The sequence below is a fragment of the Syngnathus floridae genome, chromosome 11 (assembly GCF_059516105.1).
Source record: "Syngnathus floridae isolate MCC-2025c chromosome 11, RoL_Sflo_1.0, whole genome shotgun sequence".
Taxonomy (NCBI): domain Eukaryota; kingdom Metazoa; phylum Chordata; class Actinopteri; order Syngnathiformes; family Syngnathidae; genus Syngnathus; species Syngnathus floridae.
Window position 1 is genome coordinate 15178176 of NC_142423.1, and position 22137 is coordinate 15200312.

Sequence of the window (22137 nt, forward strand, 5' to 3'; positions counted from 1 at the left end):
AAACGTACACCTTGAAAGGGAATTTTCAATCATGGTCCGACATCGTCCTCTATCAGAAATAAAGCCGTGATGCGCATAGAGCTCAACTCATTAGAAAGTAAACTTTGCTGAACCATTTAGAGGACTGAGAAAGTTACCAGGCCTGCAAAAAGGCGTTCATCAGTCAATCGAAAATCAGATTGGCTAAAAGAAGAATGCCTGCATGCATGCGTGCTTGCGTGCGTGCAATGACTGCACTGGGTTACGTATGTGAAGGCGTTGGGTGAAATAATGTGAGCATGGCCAATGACTGGAAGCTGTGCGGCCAAGACACACGCTATCAAATTGAAGACAAAAGACTGTTGGAAATAAATGAAAAGCCATTTCAATGTAGGTGTGTGCTCGTGCTGCAGAGCCTTTGAAGGTCCTGATGGCACGCCACTGCTATTATGTAACACTGTTTATCGAACACCCGTCGAGTCAAACGTCAGGGGCAAGTGGAAAAGTTTTTCCTAAACTTGGCCAGTCAATAATCATTTCAGTAATCTCGCCAGCGCTCCAAAAAACGATACGAGAGGGAAACTACAGAAAAACAACTGAAGAGACGGCATTGAATGCAGTTAGTGTAAATAAAAAAACACAAATGGGATGGAATATTGGATTAGCACTCACTCCACGTTACATCTACAAGATATTCAAGATTCATTGTATTCATCATACATTCATCTTTTGAATGGCAGACTTTCTCTTCTATTTAATTGAGCAGATTAACCGTCTGGTCCATGTGAAGTTTATCCTGCCCAGTTAAGATCCATTAAAAAAACACACACACACAAGTGTAAAAGCAGGAGTTACACAGGAATCTTCATGGAAACAGAAAGTGGATTGTTCGCCGAGTCAGCATTTCTACACATGATTGTTTCGGCCGTACGGTGATAAGTGTGTGATCTGCACAGGTGGCATCGAGCATGTCACGTTGACGTCCAGTCGATATAAAAGGCCCCAAAAAAAGGAAGTGCAGCACCTTTTTTTGGGCAACCGTAGACATGTTGAGGTTTGTGTTGCTGACCGCTCTGGCCGCACTGGGTAAGATTTGTCTGCTTTTTCCCATTTGACGCCTCACCCTGACACGACTGACTGCTTGATGAATCCTCAGTGCTGGCTGAGCTGGAGCCCCAGCCCAGGTTCTTGGAGGATGACGAAGCCCAAGAGAGAGTCGTAGGAGGCGAGGTGGCCAGAGCCAATTCTTGGCCCTGGCAGGTAATTGACGCTTTGTATTTGATCCTGTCATACTTTGTTTTTATGTGTATGTACCGCTACGAAGATAAAATGAATGACAACTATTTGCTTTGCTGCGCGGTGGTGTACCACAGGGTTCCATGCCAGCGCTCCTATATTTATTTGTTATTTTTATACTGGCTACTTTTGGCTCACAATTCAAATTTTACAATAGAAAGCCAAAATAGATAACCCCCTGCTTATGTATGTGCTTACGGGCAACTTCAATGCAACAATAAAATGAAATAAAAACAACTGTAAAACTGAAAGACAAATGAACTACATTACACACTAAAATAGGTCTCATTATTGTTTGGCATGCATTGACATCTATGTGTTTTAAAATAACCTAAAGGTCAAATGAAATACAAAAGAATCCCATGTAGTTTAGAAATGAAATGTGTGTTGTTTAGTCATTTTTTTTCCCACCCATGTCGAGAACATTTGGTAACATTTCACGTGTACCTTTTGTGTTGCGTTACGTAGATCTCTCTTCAGTACAAATCTGGCAGCAACTTCTACCACACGTGTGGAGGAACTCTGATTAAGAGAGGCTGGGTGATGACCGCCGCTCACTGCGTTGACCGGTGGGTGCCAAAGCAAAAATGCCCGGCGCTTGCATGTTTTCCAGCAACAACAATACTCATCAAATGTATGCCCCGCCACAGTTCCAGGACTTGGCGCGTGGTTCTGGGAGACCACAACATCAACAGCCAGGAAGGCAGAGAGCAGTACATGAGCGTGAGTCGCGTCCACCTTCACCCCAGGTGGAACCCCAACAGCGTTGCCGGAGGGTCAGCGATGCTCATTTTTCTGCACTGCTCCAAAACGGGTCTTGAAGCTTCTCATGCCGCAACATTGTTTCTCCTTGCTCTCCTCTCCTCTCAATTAGGTTTGACATTGCTCTGCTGCGTCTGTCTTCTGAGGCAAGCCTCAATACTTACGTCCAGCTGGGTGCCCTCCCTCCCTCTGGTCAGATCCTGCCCCACAACAACGCCTGTTACATCACCGGATGGGGACGCACCCAGAGTGAGTAGCGAACGAGCGAGCCAAAGGTTGAGAACAAGACTTCTCACAATAGTAGAGCAAGTTCCAAGATGTTTCTGTCAAGATTGCTCCTCAATGGGCCTTAAGCAGTACCATTTCGTACTGCCTAGAAACATTCATGCTGTTGGAAAAATAGTTCACTTGATACAACAGTGCTTGACTTTTCTGATTTGCCACTAAATCCCAGTGACATCACATGATTGAAATGATGTGTTCCCACTGTGCGGTGTAGCTGGAGGTCAGCTGTCTGCCCAGCTGAAGCAAGCCTACCTCCCTGTGGTGGACCACAAGACGTGCTCCAGCTATGGATGGTGGGGCAGCACGGTCAAGAACTCCATGGTCTGTGCCGGTGGAGGCAGTGAGTCCGGTTGCCAGGTGACAAGACTCGACATATTTATGATTCACAGAACCCAAGTCAACACCGACTGTATCAAACAAAGACATAAACCTGCGCTTTCTTCCCTTCCAATTCCGACCCAATAACGGTGACATTTTTACATCTATGAAATTCAAAGAAGACCTTGCGTATTTCAAACAACGACGACATAAGATTGCCTTAAGGTCCAATTTTCAGCATTTTAGCAACATATATTTCAACACAAATTGTGGACAAACAAATGTCGACGTATTCATACTCGCAGGCATATATTCTTCATCCTCCGCAAAGAACAAGACCATTCTGGGGCTTACTCAGGAGCTGAGTCTGTGTCTGTGAACAGTATATCCATCCATCCATCCATCCATCCATCCATCCATCCATCCATCCATCCATCCATCCATCCATCCATCCATCCATCCATCCATCCATCCATCCATCCATCCATCCATCCATCCATCCATCCATCCATCCATCCATCCATCCATCCATCCATCCATCCATCCATCCATCCATCCATCCATCCATCCATCTTTTTCCAAATTGCTTATCCGCACAAGCTGTGAATGGCATTTCACTTGATTTCAGGGGAGGAAATTGATTTGAAATCCAGTCCGTTTAGTTTTCTTGCAAGGTGTTGTGTTTTTGTATTCAGGGTGACTCGGGCGGCCCTCTGAACTGCAGCGTGAACGGCAGGTGGGTGGTGCACGGCGTGACCAGCTTCGTGTCGTCGTCCGGCTGCAACGCCTACAGGAAGCCCACTGTCTTCACCCGCGTGTCCGACTACATCAGCTGGATGAACGGCGTCAGTATTCAATCCCTCAATCTGTTGTGTCAATTAACCCTGATGAACTCCTTATCAAGCTGTCATGCTAAGTGGTTTTTAAGCATCAGTTTAGGTTTTGGTTGACCATAATGATGATTCTTTTTTTCAGATAATGAGTTGAAAAGAGAAACTGAAGAACTCTCATGGATCTCCTCACACGTCCTTTGGAATAAAATGTTCTACCCTATCAGTTGACCTTTGTCTCGTTCTTTGGGCCAATGATGGCAGCCGGAACAATAACTATTCCAACACACCTGATTCAAATGATCAGGTCAGCAAGCTCTAGAAAAGCCTGATAAAAATCCGGATGATTTGAAAAGGGGTGTATATGCACAGAAAACAGGCTGGATGGGCAGGGGCCCTCCAACACCGGACTCATTTAATAACTCGACTATGATCAATTTGATCTTGTAAAAGCAAAACGACCTAACACTAGTAAGTTTTGGGAGCCATTCTAGCATTATTACCAAACAACTACCATTAACCAAAGAATGCCTCACAGTTGCTCATTTGTTTCTGAAGGAAGTTTGGTAAAGAAAAATTGAAATACAATAAGTGTTATTATTTTTCTATTTAATTTTCTATTTTTCTTCAAATGTTATCTCAATATTTTGATAGACGTACAGCGCCATCTGGCTGATGTCGAGAAGACATGTAGAAAAAAATAAATATATATACAAAAAGTCATCAAAAAGAAAGAAATTTTTAAAAACGGAGAAAAAAAGTTTCAGAGTGTGAAGTCAAGAGTGTGAAAAAGCTGAGGTTGCAATAAATGATATTAAAACCAAATGACCAATTTGTATCATTTTGTAAACAGAAAATAATAATAATAATAATGATGATTATGATAATATAAATGAAATGTTTATCTATCTAATGTTATTTGAGTACAGTTTGGATTAAGAATGACTACAGAAAACGAGTTGATTTTCTTTTCCCAAAAAAAGAAAAGGTGTCCAATAGCCGACAGTCCTCCTCTCTCGTGGAGTATCCAATGGCAAAAATTCTGCCTGTTTTCTTTTTCTGACTGAAACCTGAGCAGGCGGCACAAGAGGTCATCACCATACAGCATCAATAATGCAACACAGCCACAGGGTGACAATTTGCTCACAAAAAAAAAACATTATGACATCATACTGTCGAAAAGTAATGCAAAACTTTCAAGCGTTGGTTGCATTCTTCATGATGCTATCACACAGCGCTCAAGTAGCACAAGCGCTTTTTACGTGACATGATACTGCTGCTTGCTGTTTTCTTCAGTAAAAAAAGAAAGTGTAAAGAAAATAGCCGTCACGTTCATTATTACGAATAGTACGAGGCAGGAGCTAGGAGATAGATATCTTCTAAAAGGCCATGTCGTTGTTGTTATTTCATACGTCATATAAGATAAGAAATAAGGTGATATATTAAGTACTTATTTGTTTATATACGAATAGTAGTGTCTCTACCGACCCACCAAGAGTGAAATGAAATAACCAAGCAGATTTGCCCATTTCCATTTCTGAAAATGGCTCGTTGAACATCCAGCACTTTTATTGAAAAACGCTCTTTATTTAACTGTATACTTTTGTTGTTCACGTAAAGAAGGCATATTTGATGGCAAAAGGCACATTCGATTAGTAAGTTATATTAGTGACGTGATGCACCTAATGTATTTGTAATTATAGACCAACTATCCATTTTTTTCACAGCATCCCCTGTCGCAGGGAGAATGACTCAAGCTATTAGCTGTCCAGTCACACGCTCTTAGACGGACGGGGCAGAACAAGCTTGAGTCCGATATCCACCACGCAGGACGGCATGTAGGATAGCGGGATCCACAGAAGCTTGGCGTCCCACCCGGCGCTGTAGCGGGTCCGAGGGTACACGGCGGTCAGCGCGTGCTCCATGCAGCTCGTCACCTTGGTCAAATCCGAGTCGCAGATGGCGTTCATGATGAAGCGCTGGATCCTAATGTCTGCAATGTCAGTGATCGGTGGCTGAGTCTTGTAAGTGACATCCTAACAGGTAAGACCTATTGCTTCATCTGTGACCTTTACTGTAGGTTGCCTACTCACACTTGTCCAGGTATTTGTCCCCATAGCTGGCTTGCACTTCAGGGCTGAGCTGGTTCCACAAGCGGTGCAGTTCCCTTTCGATGGGCTCCAAGCTGGTCACGGCTGTCTTGAAGAAACCTGGCTCAATGATGCACACGTTCACCCCAAAGTAGTTGATGTCTCTCCTGTGCAGTGTAGAAAGACATAAATCACTTCAAGGCGTAGTAGATCCAAAATACAAAAGAAAATGCGGGCTCCACAAACTCATTTGAGAATACAATATTTGATTGGTCAGGTTTATCTGGTGTATTAGAAAAGATATGGCCCACTCATAAAATAACTTCCGTCGTTGATTGAAAATGGAAAGAGCTCTGCAGACTGTCCACAAAGAATGAAAGAGTGCATAAGATGTCCCAGATGGCTCCATGACGGTAGCGGAACCTTGGTGAAGCCAAGGCACGCAGCAGTTGGGCCTTCTTACCTCAGGCAATCAGAAAAGGACTCCACAGCAAACTTGGAGATGCAGTAGCCGCCGCCGTTCGCCGCTACCCGGCCCAGCACGGATGCCACGTTGACAATGCGCCCAGCGGCTTTCTTGACCAGAGGCAGGAAGGTGACGGTCATGCCGATCGTGCCGTTCATGTTGACCTTGAGCGTGCTGTGGAAGTCCTCCACTTTCATCCACTCGCTGGGGCCCATGGGTAGAGAACGCCCGGCGTTGTTCACGATACCCCAAAGGCCTCGTGCATGGGGGAAATGCCGTACGTACGTATACGGTATATTCCTGCGCAAGTTGATGTTAGCAGTCCAATGACTCACCACTGTCGCCAACCTCCTTCTTGGTCCACTCCATGGCTTTCTGGATGCTGTCCTGACTGGTCACATCCAGCAGCACCGTCTTCAAGTAGGGCCCCGTCGTCTTCTTCAGCTCCTCGGCTCCTTTCTCGGTGAGGCAGCCGGCCAGCACGCGGAAGCCCTTTCGTTCCAGCTTTTTGCACAGCAGGTTTCCGAAGCCCGAGTCGCAGCCGCTCACAAAGACGTATTTGTTGATCACGTCTTCCATTTCCAGGCTGTCTCGGTACAGCCACGCGGCGATCCACAACACGGCAAAGGTGCCGCTGATGTACAGCCAAGCGTTGTCCCTAATGAATGGCAGATTTTTATGGCACATACCAGGCTGCACTTCATTAGCTACTTATTGATTTCATACTGAAACTGAGAGGAGTCCGTTTGACCCACATTTCAGGATGGTCATGTATTCCTTACCCTAAAAGCGCATAAACAAACTCCATGTTTGTTCTGCCTCCAGGCGCTGAAGTGGCCTTTGTTGTCACCTGCGCTCCAATATTCGGGGAAATGAAAAGTGGCAAAAATCAGACAAACGAATCAGTTCAATCAGAAATGGGTCAAAGTCTGAACGTAGCGGCAGTATTTTCGCTGATAGTATTTTGCTGCTTGGGGTCACATGAGCAATCTTTACTTAATACTCTTAGGAAAGGCATTTGCATTGTTTGCAAGTGGATGGACATGTCGTAATGCCCGTGACAGAGCTGCTTGCGAGCTGCCGGTAGCCAATTATTTTCCAGCCTTATTATTGGGCAAACAAATAACCATCAACCTATATTCCAATAGCTTGAATGGTGACATTTTCAACAATTGAAATGACTTTCTTGGAACCCTGGGCTTGGGAAACTCGAGCTCGCAGTCCTCACCAAGGGCTTATTTGTTTTTTAATCCACATCATTTTCCGATTTCGATGAATGTGTCCAATTAATGTCAGTAATTGCTAACCGAGAATCTCAAATATTGGAACTAATATGAAGTGCATTGAATACTAAATGGGAGCAACTATACATATAAATTCAACATGTATTCATTTGATTTAGGAAGTCATCAGTTAAGCAAATTTTAAATGATGCAATTAAAATTTAAATTCTTACTCTTTATCTTTACTGACAGACTTTTCCATTGAATTTGTTTTAGCTCATCCACAAATGACCAATGAAACAACATTTAGATGAACAACAATTCAAAATGAGAACGATAAAAAATGACAAGTGTAAAATGGACGCATGACAGATAACACTCTAATAGCCATAACACGTGTTTTATGTTGCAAAAATCTCATACCTTGGCACACCACCAACAATGTCATAAAAAGGGGACACACAGGATAATTATGTCCCTTCTGCCATTCAGCATTGAATTATTTGACTTGTCACTATGTGTCAGTAGCATCCCTGAGCGAACGAGAAATAATTAAGTGAAATTGAACCATTTTCTGCAGCCATGGTCATAGCAGAACTGGGAATCGAAGTTTAATAAGGAGAAATAAAAGTGAAACAAATAATAGAAAAGATACGTTATCAATGATGAAAATGTCTTTCAACCTACCTTTTTCCTCTTTGAGGACGTGATGGATGTGTACAAGTTATCCTTGTACCTCAGTTTATGCTCACATGCAACTCAAGTCAAGGAGGCCCGCTCAAAAAGAGGCTTTCACTCGCGCTGCTGCTAGTTTATCCCTTAAGACAAGTCCACAATTGCTAATCCCAAATCCACCGAGGCATTTGCTTTGTGCACAAGTGCCCTTTGAAGAGAAATATAGCAAAATGTGAAGAAAGAATGAAGGAAAAAAAAAAAAGTAATTTAGATAAACCAGCTTCTCATTGCTGTAGAGTATTGCATTAGTACTTTCAAATTATTCTGGGATCAGTTAAGTGTTCTTTTAATATGCACAAATCCAAAAGGGGCTTTTATTTAAGCGCGTTAATCATCGCAATCCCATGTGTAAAAAGCCTTTTGTAAGATTAAAACATGTGCCCGATGTTGAGTGGCACGTTTGTTTGCGAAATGTTCAAGCTCAATTGTTGATGATACGAAAACAACAGCGCTTTGCTCCATTTGGATCACGGCTAAGCTGCAGCGGAATTGCTTCAATGTGAGATATTTTGCCACAAGTCCAAAGTCATATTAAGTTTCATTTAAAAGCAAACAAAACTCTCTCCCAAGAATGGAAACACGTCACTCCTCTGTTGTGTAAGAGCTTATTATTCTACATCACGTGTTCCACTGCTTTATTCCTCAACAGATTTGAGGGGCAGCTGGCAGAACTTTCTTTTCAACTCCGTCTGATACAAGTTTGATCTCCAAGCAAATATTTCTCTTTCGTGTTTTAGACCATGAGCGTGACGCTATGACATTTTTTCATTGCTGGGTGTAGCCTCTTCCTGCTAGGAATTGTATCTTTTGATAATTGTTGGGTGAAAGACAACAACACATTTTATTTCAGGATGGTCTTTTCTTTATGAATAAAAAATCGAACTCGACACACGTTGCACACTGTTAATAAACATTAATACTGACATGTATGGTTCCAGAGATGAAACTCTTTTACATAAATGGTAGTGCACACGTCAACTTTACAAATAAGCAAACATGCGTGTGAACTGACATATTTTGCACTGCTGCAAAAGTGTAATGAAGCGAGCCGCCCGGCTTCACATTTTGTGCTCCATATCGTCTTTTGTTGTTCCATGGTTCTTTGTAGCATCGCTACCCGTCTGCCGAAGCATCTACGAGGGGGCTGACTGAAGCTGACCCTTGTGCACGTACTCCAGAGCTGTGGCGATGGTCCTCATGTCCATCTCAATGCTGCGGGCCCAGTTCTCCACATCCCCAATTTCCTAGTTTCAAATCAAGAGCGTTGATTTCCTCCAACAGTGGCTGCAATTCGCAATCAAATCTTATACTTCCATTTGAACTTTTTGTCCACCTCCAGGGACTACAACCTTAACCCACGGGGCCCTCAGCTGCCTTTGAACTGTTAACTATAGCCGAGTTACTAGCTAGAGAACGTTAATTGCTCCTCTAACTGTGGTTATGGTGTCACCTACGATGCCAAATAAAAAAAAATACCATGGTTAAATGTCTTTGAGACTCAAAGGGTTACAACATAAATAAAGTCAGTTTGATTCATTATAGTCACATCTGTGAGGACATGTTATCTAACTTACCTTCAGGGCCTGATTGAAGCCCTCTACCATGCTAATCCACTGTGCAGTCTGCTTGGAAAACTGACCAGCCTGAACTTGGAGAGTTTTCACCTCGTGGTCGAGCTTGCGTTGGTTGACGTACGCCTGGGCCACGCTGAAAACAAGAAGCGCCTTGGTTAAATAAACAAAACAAAAAACTTCTGCCAGACCTTAATCAAGGTTGGTGTTATGGTAAAGTTGATTTGGTCACATTTACAATCGTTTTTATGCTTATTGTCTAGGTAAAGTGTAATATTATCAAGTTACATCATAAAGGAGGAAAACAAAGGGTATCTTGCGTTTTTCACCACTTACATGCTGTTGCATTTAGGCTTCTTTTTGGCTGTAATTCATTAATATGAACGCTGCAAAAAATTAAGACGTCCTTACCCAACGTTGAGGTGGTCCACCAGGGCTCCCGTAAGGCAGGTAGCTGCGTTAATGGCTTCACGTCTACGTCGTTCTGATTGAACGTAAAAAGGTTCAAACACATCACTAAAAGTGACAAGGCGTTGTGGACTGTAGTGCTAAACATATTGCTCATCGCACACAAATAGTCGGCATGGACTTTTTTGTTTGTTTTGTTATTAGCATAGTGGCCAGTCGGCTCAAGAATGATCGGGAAAGCTCTGCTTACCCTGCTGCTCCCTCCGCTCGTTTTGCTTCGCCTGGTGCTCCTTCAGCAAACGAGACAACATCTTCATTCAACTGGAAGTGTTGAAAAGTTTGTTAAAACGAATAAGAAACAACACAGGGAAGCGTTGCAGGATGCGATCAGCTGACAGGCAAAGTGAGGAACCTCCCCTTCGAGATGACGTCACATATACTACTTCCGCGTTAGCCCTTCGAGAAATGCCACTATATTATGATAGAAATGGAAATAAATTAAAGTTTGATACAATTTAACAGACTGGGAGAGGGTAGAGCATTAAATGCGCTTTTGCGATTTTGGTTTTATTCGGCTTTTTGCAAGATGACGTCAAACCAAAACAGCCTTCAAAAGAAAATACATGACTTGTGTTTCACAATTTTGCGATTGTTGAATCTGCTTTTGATGGATAAAAAGTATAAATGATTCATTTTACTATATTGTTTCAGCCCTTACTAACAGTTCAAACCAAACCTCCAGCGAATGAGTCGCTTTTGACTTTTGTTTTGAAAATCTTGCACCGGAAACGCTACCATCGCTATTCCTGCTAGTGATGCGAGCCTTTGGACCGTCTGCAGTGATGGCATACAGATGGCAACAGTAACGTGACAATCACCCCGACACGACGTTAGGAGAAACTAGCCCCGTGTCCCTTTATCGCCTGCCCGTGTCAGGTATGCAGTGGTGCCGGTTAGAGTTCCAAATTTCCTTGACGAAAAGCCCGGAGCGCCGGCCGGGTCGACGTTAGCATTAATCCTGCATTTAATGATTGTTTAATCATCTTGAACGGTACATTCACGGGCGTTGAAACTTTTTTTTAACATGCTGAATCAACTTTTCTTCATATTTAAACAGCTGTCATAATAATTAAAACATGTATTATTATTGTTGTTGTTGTTGACGTCGTTATGCCTGTGTATTAACTAGCTTGTTAACCTGCCAAGTAGTCAGCAGGCGTAAAGGGGCAAAATATAACACAGTCGTTGTTTGCTCTTAATTAATATGAGAAAAAAAGATGAGCATTGTAGCTTTAGCTCAGGGTGGGATTTTCTATTCTGCAGAAGCGACTCCCACACTCCTCGAAATAGCCAAGCTTAACCAAGCACGTCATTGCATAACTTAATGTAAAGGCAGTGAGTGTCAAGAGCTGGTCGCATGTTGTTTCGAGGTTCCCTTTCACACACATGACATTCACTGGATCACACATTTTCCCATTTTGCATGCAGTCATTTATTAGCTGAAAAGTTAGGATGCCAAAACAACAGCCTCACATCAGAATGAGAGCTCACATAAGTGTTTATATATTGTTACATCACTGGTGAGTAATGATTTTCTTCCAAATGAACTGTTCCCTTGCCAAATAGTGCTCCTCCAGCTTGTGTTTGTTCTCTGTGGTAGCACCTCATCCTTTGCCACATGGCAATAAAACTGCCCGGGTAGTGTAGGTTTATTTAATGCGGGGAACGAAATTTCGGTTTCTTTGTGTGTCTTTGGCATGTGGACAAATTGACAATAAAGCTGACTTTGACTTTGATAAGGGGGTTAGCATAAAAGGTTGTGCAAATATAAATCTTTCACTTGCAAACTATATTGCAACATTTTAAGTGCGAGCAGCGAGCATGCAAATGACTCTTGAAGTAGTTTGCATCGATAACGCTGCATTTCAATCTTATGTTACAGTTCCTGGTTCTTCACAGTGTTATGGATGAACTATGAAGGCCCAATTACAAGTCACAGGTATCATATTGTGGATTCTTTTTACATTTGAAAACATTCTCAGGTTTTTAATTACATTTTCGTGCTAAGCTTTTGTCAACAATATTCCAAGGGTCATGAATTCTTGCTCACACATAAAGATACAATTTGTGTACGGAAAAACGTGATTTGACATTTGAAGATTGCGAATGCGAAAGTCGCATCTCACGACACCACTCTATGTGCAGAATGTGATGTTTGGTACCCCTTTTCAGTGCTTTCTGCCAAACTCAAGGAAAACAAAAAGAACTGGTTCGGTCCCAGTCCGTACGTCGAGGTAGCCGTGGACGGCCAATCAAAGCGGACAGAAAAGTGCAACAATACGCATAGTCCAAAATGGAAGCAGGCTGTCACCGTGTAAGTAGTAGTCTAGCCGTTTCTTTTAACCCCGCCTATTGAGTCACTTTCTTCTTCGGACTTCATGCCTGGACTTAACTGGTCTCTGCTTGGCTGGCAGTATCGTGACACCTGTCAGCAAGCTGATATTCCGCGTGTGGAGCCACCAGACACTGAAGGCGGACATCTTGTTGGGAATGGCTACGCTGGAGATCTGTGACACCCTGAAGGCCAACGAGCTGAAATGTGAGCGCTCGCTATGAATTGGCGCATTGGAGTTGATATTTCCCCTCCAAGGGGTGAGGGATGAGCTCAGACTTATCTGAACCAGGATCTATCAAGCGTGGTTTTAGATGCTGACACAGCACACAACTTTGCCAGAGGATTTGCACACTCATTACGCAAATGGAACCTACTTTGTTTGGTAGGGTAATATTTTGGAATGCTTTGGTCCTACCTGAAAGGGGGGAAGGAAGGTCAATGGTTCCTTTTTCACTAAAAAGGAAAATGAAAAAAGCTTGTATTTTTGATTGTATCCATTCATTTACAGTTTACACGGTTCACAGTTATTGTGTTTTAAAGCAAGGCTTATCATTTCACATGTGCTAAATGTACAAGCAATCCGCACACCACCGGCCCATTCAGGAAGACCTACACGTACTGTCGACCGACCGAGTGTGCAATAAGACGAAAATAATTGGAAGAAATACAGGAAGGCGTGTGTTGTGTTTCTGTGGTCCTCAGTGTGCGAGGTGGTCCAGACACTGCAGCTGTGTTCTGACAGAGATTCCCGAGATATCGTCGGCGACCTGTCCGTCTGTCTGGATGGAATGCATGTGGACCCGGAAGCCTTTTCCGCAGCAGAGAGAGACCACGGTGAAAGGATTCTTGGAGCACAGTGCATTTTTCATTCATGAAAATGTGTCCGCTGCTTTGTATAGAGATTGGAGTGGAGTGTAAACATTTTATGATTGGGCTTCCAGTCTTGCGTGTTCTGCCGCTCTTGTGAAGCTAAATTGACTGACCAAAATATTCGCAAAGGCTAGCAGTGTGATGGAATTCAGTTCTAAATCATGTCTCCTTTCTTTTCATTCCAGCTTCTGTCCTAAAAGATGGTGCCAGACCAAATGGCAACAGGTGGGGGTCAACTTTAACTGAAGCTTGGAAGATATGGTTGTTTGATTTGACACTTATCGGACCCAATTCCACAAGCAATGGAAAATATGTATTTGACGTCATGAAACAAAGAATCAACCCTCATCAAAACGTTCCATCCAAATTTTGCAGGGCAAGCAGAGACGCGTCGCCCTCCAGTGACTTGGATGAGTGGGTCATCGTGCCCGACGCGCGCACTGTCAACGGGGCAAACTCCCCTTCCCGTTCTCCAGGCGGACCCGGCGGGTCTTTTCGCTCTCGATTGGCCCGGCCTTCTTCTGCACCTGGTAGATCTGCCATCTCACCAAGTAGTACGAGAACTCCATTCAGCTTCTTTGTTCCTTTCAATTTTTTAAAGGAGTAACAAGCGGCTCTAAGTGTTTACTGCTGACCTTTCCAGCTTCCTCCAGCAGCTCCTCTCCTAGCGAGATGAGCGAGGGTCCGGCAACTGACGCCTCCTCCCAGGCATCCACCAGTGGGGCTTTGGATCAGCAGGTGGATTCGGGGTCAGCTGCAGCCGGAGCTATAGCCAGGCCCCCGGCCGAGAGTGGCCCCAAGCCAGCGGCCCTGGCAGCACCTTCCACAGCCGCTCCGAGAGTCTCGCCGATGAGCAGCGGCCCCTTGCCGCAAGGGTACAGACATCTCACATCTACTACTCACAAAATATGAGGGATGTTCTCCTTTTAGTTTCGCAATTAGGCTTGACATACTGACATGTCTCATTTTGTTCAGTACAGTTGGGAGCAGCGAATGACCCAGAATGGACGCATGTACTTTGTCGATCACATTGAGAAGAGAACAACCTGGGAACGGCCAGAGTCGCTGCCTACAGGGTAAGGCTGTACTCCTGCTCATGATTCAAACCAACAAATTTGCCATACCAAAATGAAATAAGAGGATTTGTCCCAGCAGCAGCTCGATTCGCCATGATGCAAGAGAAAGAGTCCACAGAGTAGTCAGTCATAATAGTGATCAGAGTAGTCATTTGCAAACCATGCAGTCGACTCTATTTAAACTTGTCACATGTTGAAAAGGCACACTTATGAACACTGCATGGAAAATGTGAACTTGAAGAGATACGTAGCTTCCACTGCTCAATGAAGATGCCAGTGTATTGGACTTGTAGCAGTTTGATTCAAGTAAACGTGCGCACAGGTGGGAGCGCAGGGTAGATCCCATGGGCCGCGTCTACTTTGTCGACCACATCACCAGGACCACCACTTGGCAGCGCCCCACGCAAGAGTCTGTACGCAACTACGAGGAGTGGCAGCATCAGCGCAGTCAGCTGCAGGGAGCCATGCAGCAGTTCAACCAGAGGTTCATCTACGGGGTGAGAAGGAGAGCGCCCTTTACCATCAAAAGCCCCATTTCAAGGAGTTGTGATATTAAAGGTGCCCCCCCCCCCTTTCAGATTCAGGACCAGTTGGCGGCCACCTCTAACAAAGAGTTTGATCCACTGGGTCCTCTGCCACGTGGCTGGGGTAAATACCACCCATTTCTTATCACGCTAGTTTTGTTAGAAAATCACTTCGAATACATTTTCTCCTACCTGTGATCACAGAAAAGAGAACGGACACAAATGGCAGGGTGTATTTTGTCCATCACCCGACCCGAACGACCCAATGGGAAGACCCCAGGACACAAGGGTGGGTGTGCATGATTTGAGCATAGGGATGTGGACAAACTGTGCAGGGATCGGGAGATGCTTTGAATGAGCGGCTGACTGTCGGCTCACCAGTTTTGCTGCGAAGCAATATTGGAACCACCGGTAAATGGTATGGCATCATGGCAAAAGTTGCAGCCAACTAAAAGTCCAAAGTAACTTTCACAGAAAAAAATCATCAGTAGCATAAAATTGATAGTATATACCGTTATACAATCCTTCTTACCTATATGTATGTATATGTGGCATCCTCACTTCCAGCAATACAGTGGCGACATAACAGGAATTTGCACATGAACTATTCTGTAGTACTTGAGTTGCTGGGTAAACTGTTGTATTGGTCTATTCTTACCTCCAAGGGATGCTATTGTCATACTTTGCTCTTATATTTCCTTTCAAAGCAGGAAAGATTTTTTTTGCACCTTTTTTTTCATCATGGAGCATTTTACAGATACATTTTCTGTCATTTGGATTTTTGATTGGCAAAGAAAAAATAATTTCAAGTAAATGATGGTGACTGAATCCTATTCAGTGATATTTGAAATGTTGTTTTGATGCTTTTTCAGGCTGCTGAATGACAAGCCTTTGCCTGAGGGCTGGGAGATGAGGTTCACCGTGGACGGCATCCCCTACTTTGTGGATCACAACAGGCGAACCACCACCTACATTGACCCTCGCACGGGCAAATCCTCGCTGTGAGTTGTCGCTTAAGGAGTCCTACATAGACGCCTTTCTCGGGCTCAAATCCTTGCTGTTGTTTTTGAACAGTGAAAACGGACCGCAGATTACCTACGTCAGGGATTTCAAAGCCAAAGTGCAATACTTCAGGTTCTGGTGTCAGGTAAGAGAGGCAGATTTGATTTGCATTGGAATTGAAAGTCATTTGGCAAGGCAGCTTTGTTTATGCAAGGGCAGCGACACAGCATCTCAAGTCAGACACCTTATTTGCTGAGTTGATCAAACAAAAAGGGAGTTTTGGAATTCCTTCAATCAAATCCTGTCATGACGAGTACATTATCCCAGGGTGATTTGAAGTTATGTATCATTTTGATTTTTGTATTCTTATTCCCACACAGCAACTGTCCATGCCTCAGTACATTAAGATTTCTGTGTCCAGGAAAACCTTGTTTGAGGACTCATTCCAACAGGTACTGAAAGCAAACCAAACCAAACCAAACCTCCATGACGTTTTGTAATCATGATTGAACTGTTTCTTCCAAAGATCATGAGCTTCCACCCTCAAGATCTGAGACGGAGACTGTATATCATTTTTCCTGGGGAGGAAGGTTTGGACTATGGCGGTGTAGCCAGGTAACGATCTTTTTTTTTCCTCTTGGTGTAGCGCATTGCTGACTTTCTGTTGTATCGATTCTTGCCTTGCAGGGAATGGTTTTTCTTGCTTTCTCATGAAGTGCTCAACCCCATGTACTGCCTTTTCGAGTACGCCGGCAAGGATAACTACTGTCTGCAAATCAACCCCGCCTCCTACATCAACCCGGACCACCTCAAGTACTTCAAGTTCATCGGGCGCTTGATCGCCATGGTAACTGCAGCTCAGTGTCCTGTTACTCTGAAGCAGGGACAGGCAGCAATTGACAAAAGGAAGAAAAAAAAGAACAGCAATTTGAGATACGTATATTGGGACAGACAGCCTGATTATAGATCATAGATAGACAACCATTTGTTTTTCACTCCTGTGGGAACTTTGTAGTCGTCAGTGTGGACCTATCACACATGTTTTTGAATCTGGGAGAACTCAGTCCAAACTGAAACTGCTTTTTCGAACAAGTCCAAATGATTTCTAAACTCACTTTCCTCCGACGCGTTTTCTTTCATCTCAGGCTTTGTTCCACGGCAAGTTCATCGACACGGGTTTCTCGTTGCCCTTCTACAAGCGCATCCTGAACAAGCCTCTGGCCCTCAAAGACTTGGAGTCTGTGGATCCCGAGTTTTACAACTCTCTGATATGGATCAAGTAGGTTGGAGGTTTTAACTTTGAATACTTGACAGCTGACGGAAGACAGTCTTGGTTTGGTTGACATTTTGCATCGTTGGATTTTGTTCGAATATGCTAGCTAATGTTAGGAACTGTGGCCTTTCTAAGGGATAACAACATAGAAGAGTGCGGTCTGGAGATGTTCTTCTCCGTCGACAAAGAGATCCTGGGAGAGGTGACCACGCACGAGCTCAAACCGGATGGTGGCAACGTTCAAGTGACTGAGGAAAACAAGGAGGAGTACATCAGGTGCCATTTTCTCACTCCAAACACACTGATTGGCGGGGAGCACACCCTTACTTCATGCGCTGATGTCAGGTTGGTGGCCGAGTGGAGGCTGTCCAGAGGTGTGGAGGAGCAGACCCAGGCCTTCTTTGAGGGCTTCAACGAAGTTCTGCCGCAGCAGTACCTTCAATACTTTGACGCTAAGGAACTAGAGGTACTTGTGAACCTCGCCGCGGTTGAGGGCTAACGAAATCCCACAAGGTCTTGCTCACTTGCTTGCTATCTTTAGGTGATGCTGTGTGGCATGCAGGAGATTGACCTGGTGGACTGGCAGAGGAACACCATCTACAAGAATTACGCTCGGACGAGCAAGCAAATATGTTGGTTCTGGCAGGTCGGTTGTGTGCTCAGCTAAAATTTGACCGGATGTGGTTGTATCAGCAGACAAACCCTTGAACACACAACAACGTGTCTGTTTGCAGTTTGCAAAGGAGATGGACAATGAGAAGAGGATGCGACTGCTGCAGTTTGTAACGGGAACATGTCGCCTTCCCCTCGGCGGCTTTGCTGACCTCATGGGTACTTGGTCACAATTTCCTTGTTAATCACACCGTCATTTGCTTTGCTTCATTGACATTTCCCCCCTAATTCTCTTTTTTTTTTAATGAATAAATGAAGGAAGCAACGGCCCGCAGAAGTTCTGCATTGAAAAGGTGGGAAAAGAGAACTGGCTTCCGCGAAGTCACACATGGTACGTCCAGTTTACTTCTTATTTACATCCTGATCATTTGGCAAAGTTTTAGGGTGCCCCCCCCCCCAACAAACTCATTCCAACGAACGACCATTTCAGTTATTCTTGTCTCTCTATTGTTCTGCCAAGCTTTAATCGTCTGGACCTGCCTCCGTACAAGAGCTACGAGCAACTTAAGGAGAAGCTCATGCTCGCCATCGAAGAGACGGAAGGTTTCGGGCAGGAGTAACCGCAGCACGCTGCACCTTTCTCCTGCATCTCTCCAGCCAGCACCTGCTTTTATCCCCACGTCACATCGACCGTATGCAATCACAGTTGCTTCAAGAGCTGTTTGAGACCTTGTCCATCTCCTCTCTGCATCTAATCTGAAATCACAGCCTGTGCACGTGTGAAATAGACTCTGCACTCAGATTTGAAATCCAGATGATATTTGGTTTCTTCTTTCATCTCTCCAAAAGTGTTGTGACTGGACTGACTGAGATGTAGCACGTACACCTCCTTTCTTCACCATTTTCCTAAAGTGTCACTTTTAAGTTGCTCACTTTCTTGAACGTAGTTTGCACGTGAACTGTGAGTGGCAAAGGCCGTGTGATTGTCCCAGAGAGATCTTGTATTTTTTTAAAGTGCAGTAGTTTTGTAACTCTACCAACAATTGTTTCTGATCACTTTACGGGATATGTTTCCACTTACTTAGTGCGCACTTCACTCTCCAATATGTTGCATATATTTGTAGTTTTAATTTCATAGGACCAAACGTCCCTAAAATAAGGGACACTTCCAATGTAATGTAAATACGTTGGACCTTGGGGGGAGGGGGGTCCTTTTGTAATCTGTGGATGAATGACAAATAATTGGTTGAAAAAAAAAAATTGTTACTGATGAAGTGGGAACAACCCTGTGTGTTGCAATTTGTAAAATAATGTTCTATTCCCACTGAGCGGTAGCAAAGTCTTGTGTCTACAAAATGATCTTCGGTAGATAAGAAGCGGAACCATGAGTATTTAATGTGTTAAGTGACTAATGGAATTGAAATACACTTGTTTAAATTCACGTATTCACACAAATAGTGATTCTCTTTGTGATTGGTGCCTGGAAGTGAAACGGATGGCCCTAGTTTTATAGGGCGTCAGGTATGATCATTATTGAGGCTTTACTTCCCCTTTGAGGATCAATCTGACACGCTGTTTGCAAGTCTTATTTAGAATAAGGAAGGAGGGGGGGAAAGTCAAAGACCTAATTTACCTATACATTCCCAAAACTTCAACTTTACAAATGGTCACTGTGTGTGATGCTTGATTTTGTCATGGCCATAATATTAGGTAGGTCTGTGCGGCTTTTATGAGATATTTTGCCTACCATCAGGTAAATGATAGTAGCAATGACCTTAGTATGGTGGGATGTATTTATACGGTACACCACTACAAACACTGCTGACATCAATCAAAAGTTGTCATTTGAAATTGATGTGTACTTTGTTGTGGCTGCTAAGTTTGAACTCACTCATTAAAATAATTTGACAAACCTTTAAATCGGTATGATTAGGTGTGATCACTCAATCAAATGATTTTATGATCCATTTCATATTTATCCACGTATACGGGGCATTGTATGACGAAGATGGAATGACTTTAGGCTGTAACGCCGAACGATGTAACTATATATTACTAAAGAAAACAATTTTCACATTTGACATTACTATTAAATATGATTATGACCGCGTCAGCGTGTTACGGGATTTTTGTTTTGTTTTGTTTTGTTTCACGACGGCATCATTTGAGAGTGACGCCCTTTACTGTACTTGTGCAACCTGAATTGATGTCCCCCCAACAAGACTTGTCAATAAACAGTCATGGCGGTGTCAGAGATGCTTCAAACTTTACTTTATACCGTCAATCACCTTTTACAACAAGAAAAATACAAAGCAGCTCTGGCTATTCTCAAAGGCTTCCGAAATGGTGCCGTGTGAGTTTGTACCTCAAACTACTTGTGTACTGCTCGGTCAAGTTATGACATAGTTGTTCTTAATTTAATTGTCTCCAATTTGTGTGTCCCAGATATGGAGCTAAAATCAGAGCACCACATGCATTTGTCATGACTTTTTTATTTCGGAGTGGAAGGTAAGCAGTTATTTGACTGATCCAGCCAGTTGTGCATAATCAAGCTGTACACTGAATGAATGACCATTTATGACTCCAGCTATTGACTCATCAAGAGTCTTGCTTTGCATAAATGCACATATAAAATCATTATGAAATGTATTGGTCTCCACGTCCTAATAATCACTGAACTCAAGTGTTTGCTATAGAGTCAAAAGAATTCAAACATCCCATGAAAAATTAATCTTATCTAAGGAAAGTGGATCATGAGCTTCAGCAGCAACCAAAGTCACTTGATGAACTGAAAATAGTGTGGCTGTTTAATGTTGCCATTTCCAGCTAGTACATATTCACAAAGTGTTATAATGGAGTTAATTGAGTAAAAGTTGAACATTGAAACGGGGCACTAAATTGATATTTAATCCCCATTTAATCAGGATGCAGCTCTGATTTTGGTTTAAGTATGCACATCTGTTGGTTCCAATTCAAATGTTTTTTCTTGTTTTTCTCTCTTTTATTCTTCCATAAGTCCAAGTGATTGTTTTTCTGTTGCTTTCTCTCCTTTAACAGTTTGGCGGAGAAATTCCGAGCCATATTGAAGGCCACCTACACGCACTCGCGCAACCTGGCGTACTTTGTGTTCACGTACAAGGGACTGCAGGCCTTGCAGCAGAAATTCCAGGGCCGCAGTTTGCAGTCTCACTCCTTCCTGGCCGCATGCGTCGGAGGATGGTTGGTGTTTGGTGACAACAACAACATCAACAGTCAGGTATTTTGTCATTCCTCTTGATTTGTTCTCAAAGTATAGTATTACAGAAGAATTCGGACACAATCTGTCCCCGTATCAAGTTAATCAGTTTGTTCCAGCCATCGACGCGCCTTCATTAACTATGATTATCAGGTGATGTTTGAACGAAGTAAACGACCCACACTTGGTTTTATAATTGTAGAATACCTACCCACCCACGCTTAACCCTGTCATCAATCAAAAACGATGTCAAACTTGACGATTGGCGCTTGGCCCGGAATATACAGGGGGAAATGTATTTAAGATCACGCAAACCCCAAGAGATTTGCTCCATCCGGTCTGCTGTGGTTCCAGATCAACATGTACTTGCTGTCCCGAATCCTGTTCGCCCTTTCGCGTCTGGCCGTGGAAAAAGGAGTGATCCCGCAGCCTAAACGAGACCCCTTCCCGCTTTTTGCCACCCTGGTGTGGGGGGTGGTCTTGTGGCTTTTCGAGTACCACCCGCACACCTTGCAGCCGTCGCTGCAGTCATCTATGAACTACCTCTACCACGACAGCAACGTGTGGCACGACATCTCGGATTTTCTGATCTACAACAAGTCCAGGACAGCTGTTCCAAAGTGAACATTTGACGTGGCTTGTCTTGAAGAAGAAGACGCAGGCCATGATGCGGTGCCATTTATGAATTGAAGGTGTAAATAATTGATGTGATACGTATGAATAGGCCACACAATAAAAGACTGGTTGCACTAAGCCTTTGGTTGCCCGTTGGCTTTCTCGAAAGCAGCACTTCGGTGTACCACCTAAACATCAAAGGTCGTGAGATGACTGTTTTGTCCAGTTCAGGAGTTTGAGTCAAAAAGTCAAACTTCTACAGTACTTCACACAATTATTACACACGGATTTGCATATTTGGTAAGGTGCAGAAACAAGACATAATAAAGTCAAAAAAGGATTGTAATTTAAAAAAAGACATACAGTACACTTGCACTATACCACATGCAAATGTTATGCTATATGGGTTCAACACAACTCCAGTATGTATTACAAAATCTCAAAGCAAAATTGTATTTCCTAACAAAAATAGGAAAAATTGTGTTTCAAAGTTGAAACACTTTTTCCAAATCAAAAACCGCATCCTAAATACATATGCTTGTACAAAAAAGATTTGATATATGAACGTTTCT

At 43.5% G+C, this 22137-nt stretch overlaps 5 protein-coding genes across 5 annotated transcripts; 3 read left to right on the forward strand and 2 right to left on the reverse strand.

Moving 5' to 3' along the window:
* Positions 1-937: 937 nt before the first annotated feature.
* On the forward strand, positions 938-3693 carry LOC148391394 (elastase-1-like). Its single transcript, XM_088390720.1, has 8 exons — positions 938-1065; positions 1136-1239; positions 1744-1844; positions 1926-2051; positions 2150-2286; positions 2537-2679; positions 3336-3485; positions 3616-3693. Exons 1-8 carry the CDS (start codon positions 1026-1028, stop codon positions 3625-3627), a joined length of 813 nt encoding a protein of 270 aa, XP_088246846.1. The 5' UTR covers positions 938-1025; the 3' UTR covers positions 3628-3693.
* Positions 3694-5021: 1328 nt separating this feature from the next.
* rdh5 (retinol dehydrogenase 5 (11-cis/9-cis)) lies at positions 5022-8178 on the reverse strand. The gene is made up of 6 exons (XM_088389629.1): positions 7937-8178; positions 6809-6876; positions 6362-6684; positions 6024-6282; positions 5564-5727; positions 5022-5463 (listed from the first exon to the last, which is right to left on the reverse strand). The coding sequence occupies exons 2-6, from the start codon at positions 6832-6834 to the stop codon at positions 5243-5245; spliced, it is 993 nt and encodes a 330-aa protein (XP_088245755.1). The 5' UTR covers positions 6835-6876; positions 7937-8178; the 3' UTR covers positions 5022-5242.
* A 645-nt stretch (positions 8179-8823) lies between these two features.
* bloc1s1 (biogenesis of lysosomal organelles complex 1 subunit 1) lies at positions 8824-10387 on the reverse strand. Its single transcript, XM_088389776.1, has 4 exons — positions 10214-10387; positions 9967-10039; positions 9559-9691; positions 8824-9228 (listed from the first exon to the last, which is right to left on the reverse strand). Exons 1-4 carry the CDS (start codon positions 10278-10280, stop codon positions 9118-9120), a joined length of 384 nt encoding a protein of 127 aa, XP_088245902.1. The 5' UTR covers positions 10281-10387; the 3' UTR covers positions 8824-9117.
* A 372-nt stretch (positions 10388-10759) lies between these two features.
* itcha (itchy E3 ubiquitin protein ligase a) lies at positions 10760-19170 on the forward strand. The gene is made up of 24 exons (XM_088390163.1): positions 10760-10899; positions 11906-11962; positions 12196-12337; positions 12438-12562; positions 13061-13192; positions 13414-13453; positions 13604-13782; positions 13872-14103; positions 14209-14304; positions 14627-14801; positions 14883-14952; positions 15033-15117; positions 15701-15829; positions 15903-15975; positions 16211-16282; positions 16357-16445; positions 16518-16677; positions 16976-17109; positions 17239-17379; positions 17449-17569; positions 17645-17749; positions 17838-17934; positions 18034-18106; positions 18236-19170. Exons 2-24 carry the CDS (start codon positions 11938-11940, stop codon positions 18333-18335), a joined length of 2595 nt encoding a protein of 864 aa, XP_088246289.1. The 5' UTR covers positions 10760-10899; positions 11906-11937; the 3' UTR covers positions 18336-19170.
* Positions 19171-19864: 694 nt separating this feature from the next.
* Positions 19865-21703, forward strand: pxmp4 (peroxisomal membrane protein 4). The gene is made up of 4 exons (XM_088390164.1): positions 19865-20068; positions 20161-20223; positions 20773-20971; positions 21305-21703. The coding sequence occupies exons 1-4, from the start codon at positions 19956-19958 to the stop codon at positions 21572-21574; spliced, it is 645 nt and encodes a 214-aa protein (XP_088246290.1). The 5' UTR covers positions 19865-19955; the 3' UTR covers positions 21575-21703.
* Positions 21704-22137: the final 434 nt, after the last annotated feature.

Coding starts and splice junctions, on each gene's coding strand:
- LOC148391394 (XM_088390720.1), top strand. CDS start 1,026: ATGTTGAGGTTTGTGTTGCTGACCGCTCTGGCCGCACTGG. Junction 2,287..2,536: donor CGGATGGGGACGCACCCAGA/GTGAGTAGCGAA, acceptor TGTGCGGTGTAG/CTGGAGGTCAGCTGTCTGCC. Junction 2,680..3,335: donor GCAGTGAGTCCGGTTGCCAG/GTGACAAGACTC, acceptor TTTTGTATTCAG/GGTGACTCGGGCGGCCCTCT.
- rdh5 (XM_088389629.1), bottom strand. CDS start 6,834: ATGGAGTTTGTTTATGCGCTTTTAGG. Junction 6,283..6,361: donor GAAGGAGGTTGGCGACAGTG/GTGAGTCATTGG, acceptor CCCATGCACGAG/GCCTTTGGGGTATCGTGAAC. Junction 5,464..5,563: donor GGACAAATACCTGGACAAGT/GTGAGTAGGCAA, acceptor CTGACATTGCAG/ACATTAGGATCCAGCGCTTC.
- bloc1s1 (XM_088389776.1), bottom strand. CDS start 10,280: ATGAAGATGTTGTCTCGTTTGCTGAAGGAGCACCAGGCGAAGCAAAAC. Junction 10,040..10,213: donor CGAGCGGAGGGAGCAGCAGG/GTAAGCAGAGCT, acceptor ACGTTCAATCAG/AACGACGTAGACGTGAAGCC. Junction 9,692..9,966: donor GTGGACCACCTCAACGTTGG/GTAAGGACGTCT, acceptor TCTTGTTTTCAG/CGTGGCCCAGGCGTACGTCA.
- itcha (XM_088390163.1), top strand. CDS start 11,938: ATGAAGGCCCAATTACAAGTCACAG. Junction 11,963..12,195: donor GGCCCAATTACAAGTCACAG/GTATCATATTGT, acceptor ACCCCTTTTCAG/TGCTTTCTGCCAAACTCAAG. Junction 15,830..15,902: donor CGCACGGGCAAATCCTCGCT/GTGAGTTGTCGC, acceptor GTTTTTGAACAG/TGAAAACGGACCGCAGATTA.
- pxmp4 (XM_088390164.1), top strand. CDS start 19,956: ATGGCGGTGTCAGAGATGCTTCAAACTTTACTTTATACCGTCAATCAC. Junction 20,224..20,772: donor TTTTTATTTCGGAGTGGAAG/GTAAGCAGTTAT, acceptor CTCCTTTAACAG/TTTGGCGGAGAAATTCCGAG. Junction 20,972..21,304: donor ACAACAACATCAACAGTCAG/GTATTTTGTCAT, acceptor CTGTGGTTCCAG/ATCAACATGTACTTGCTGTC.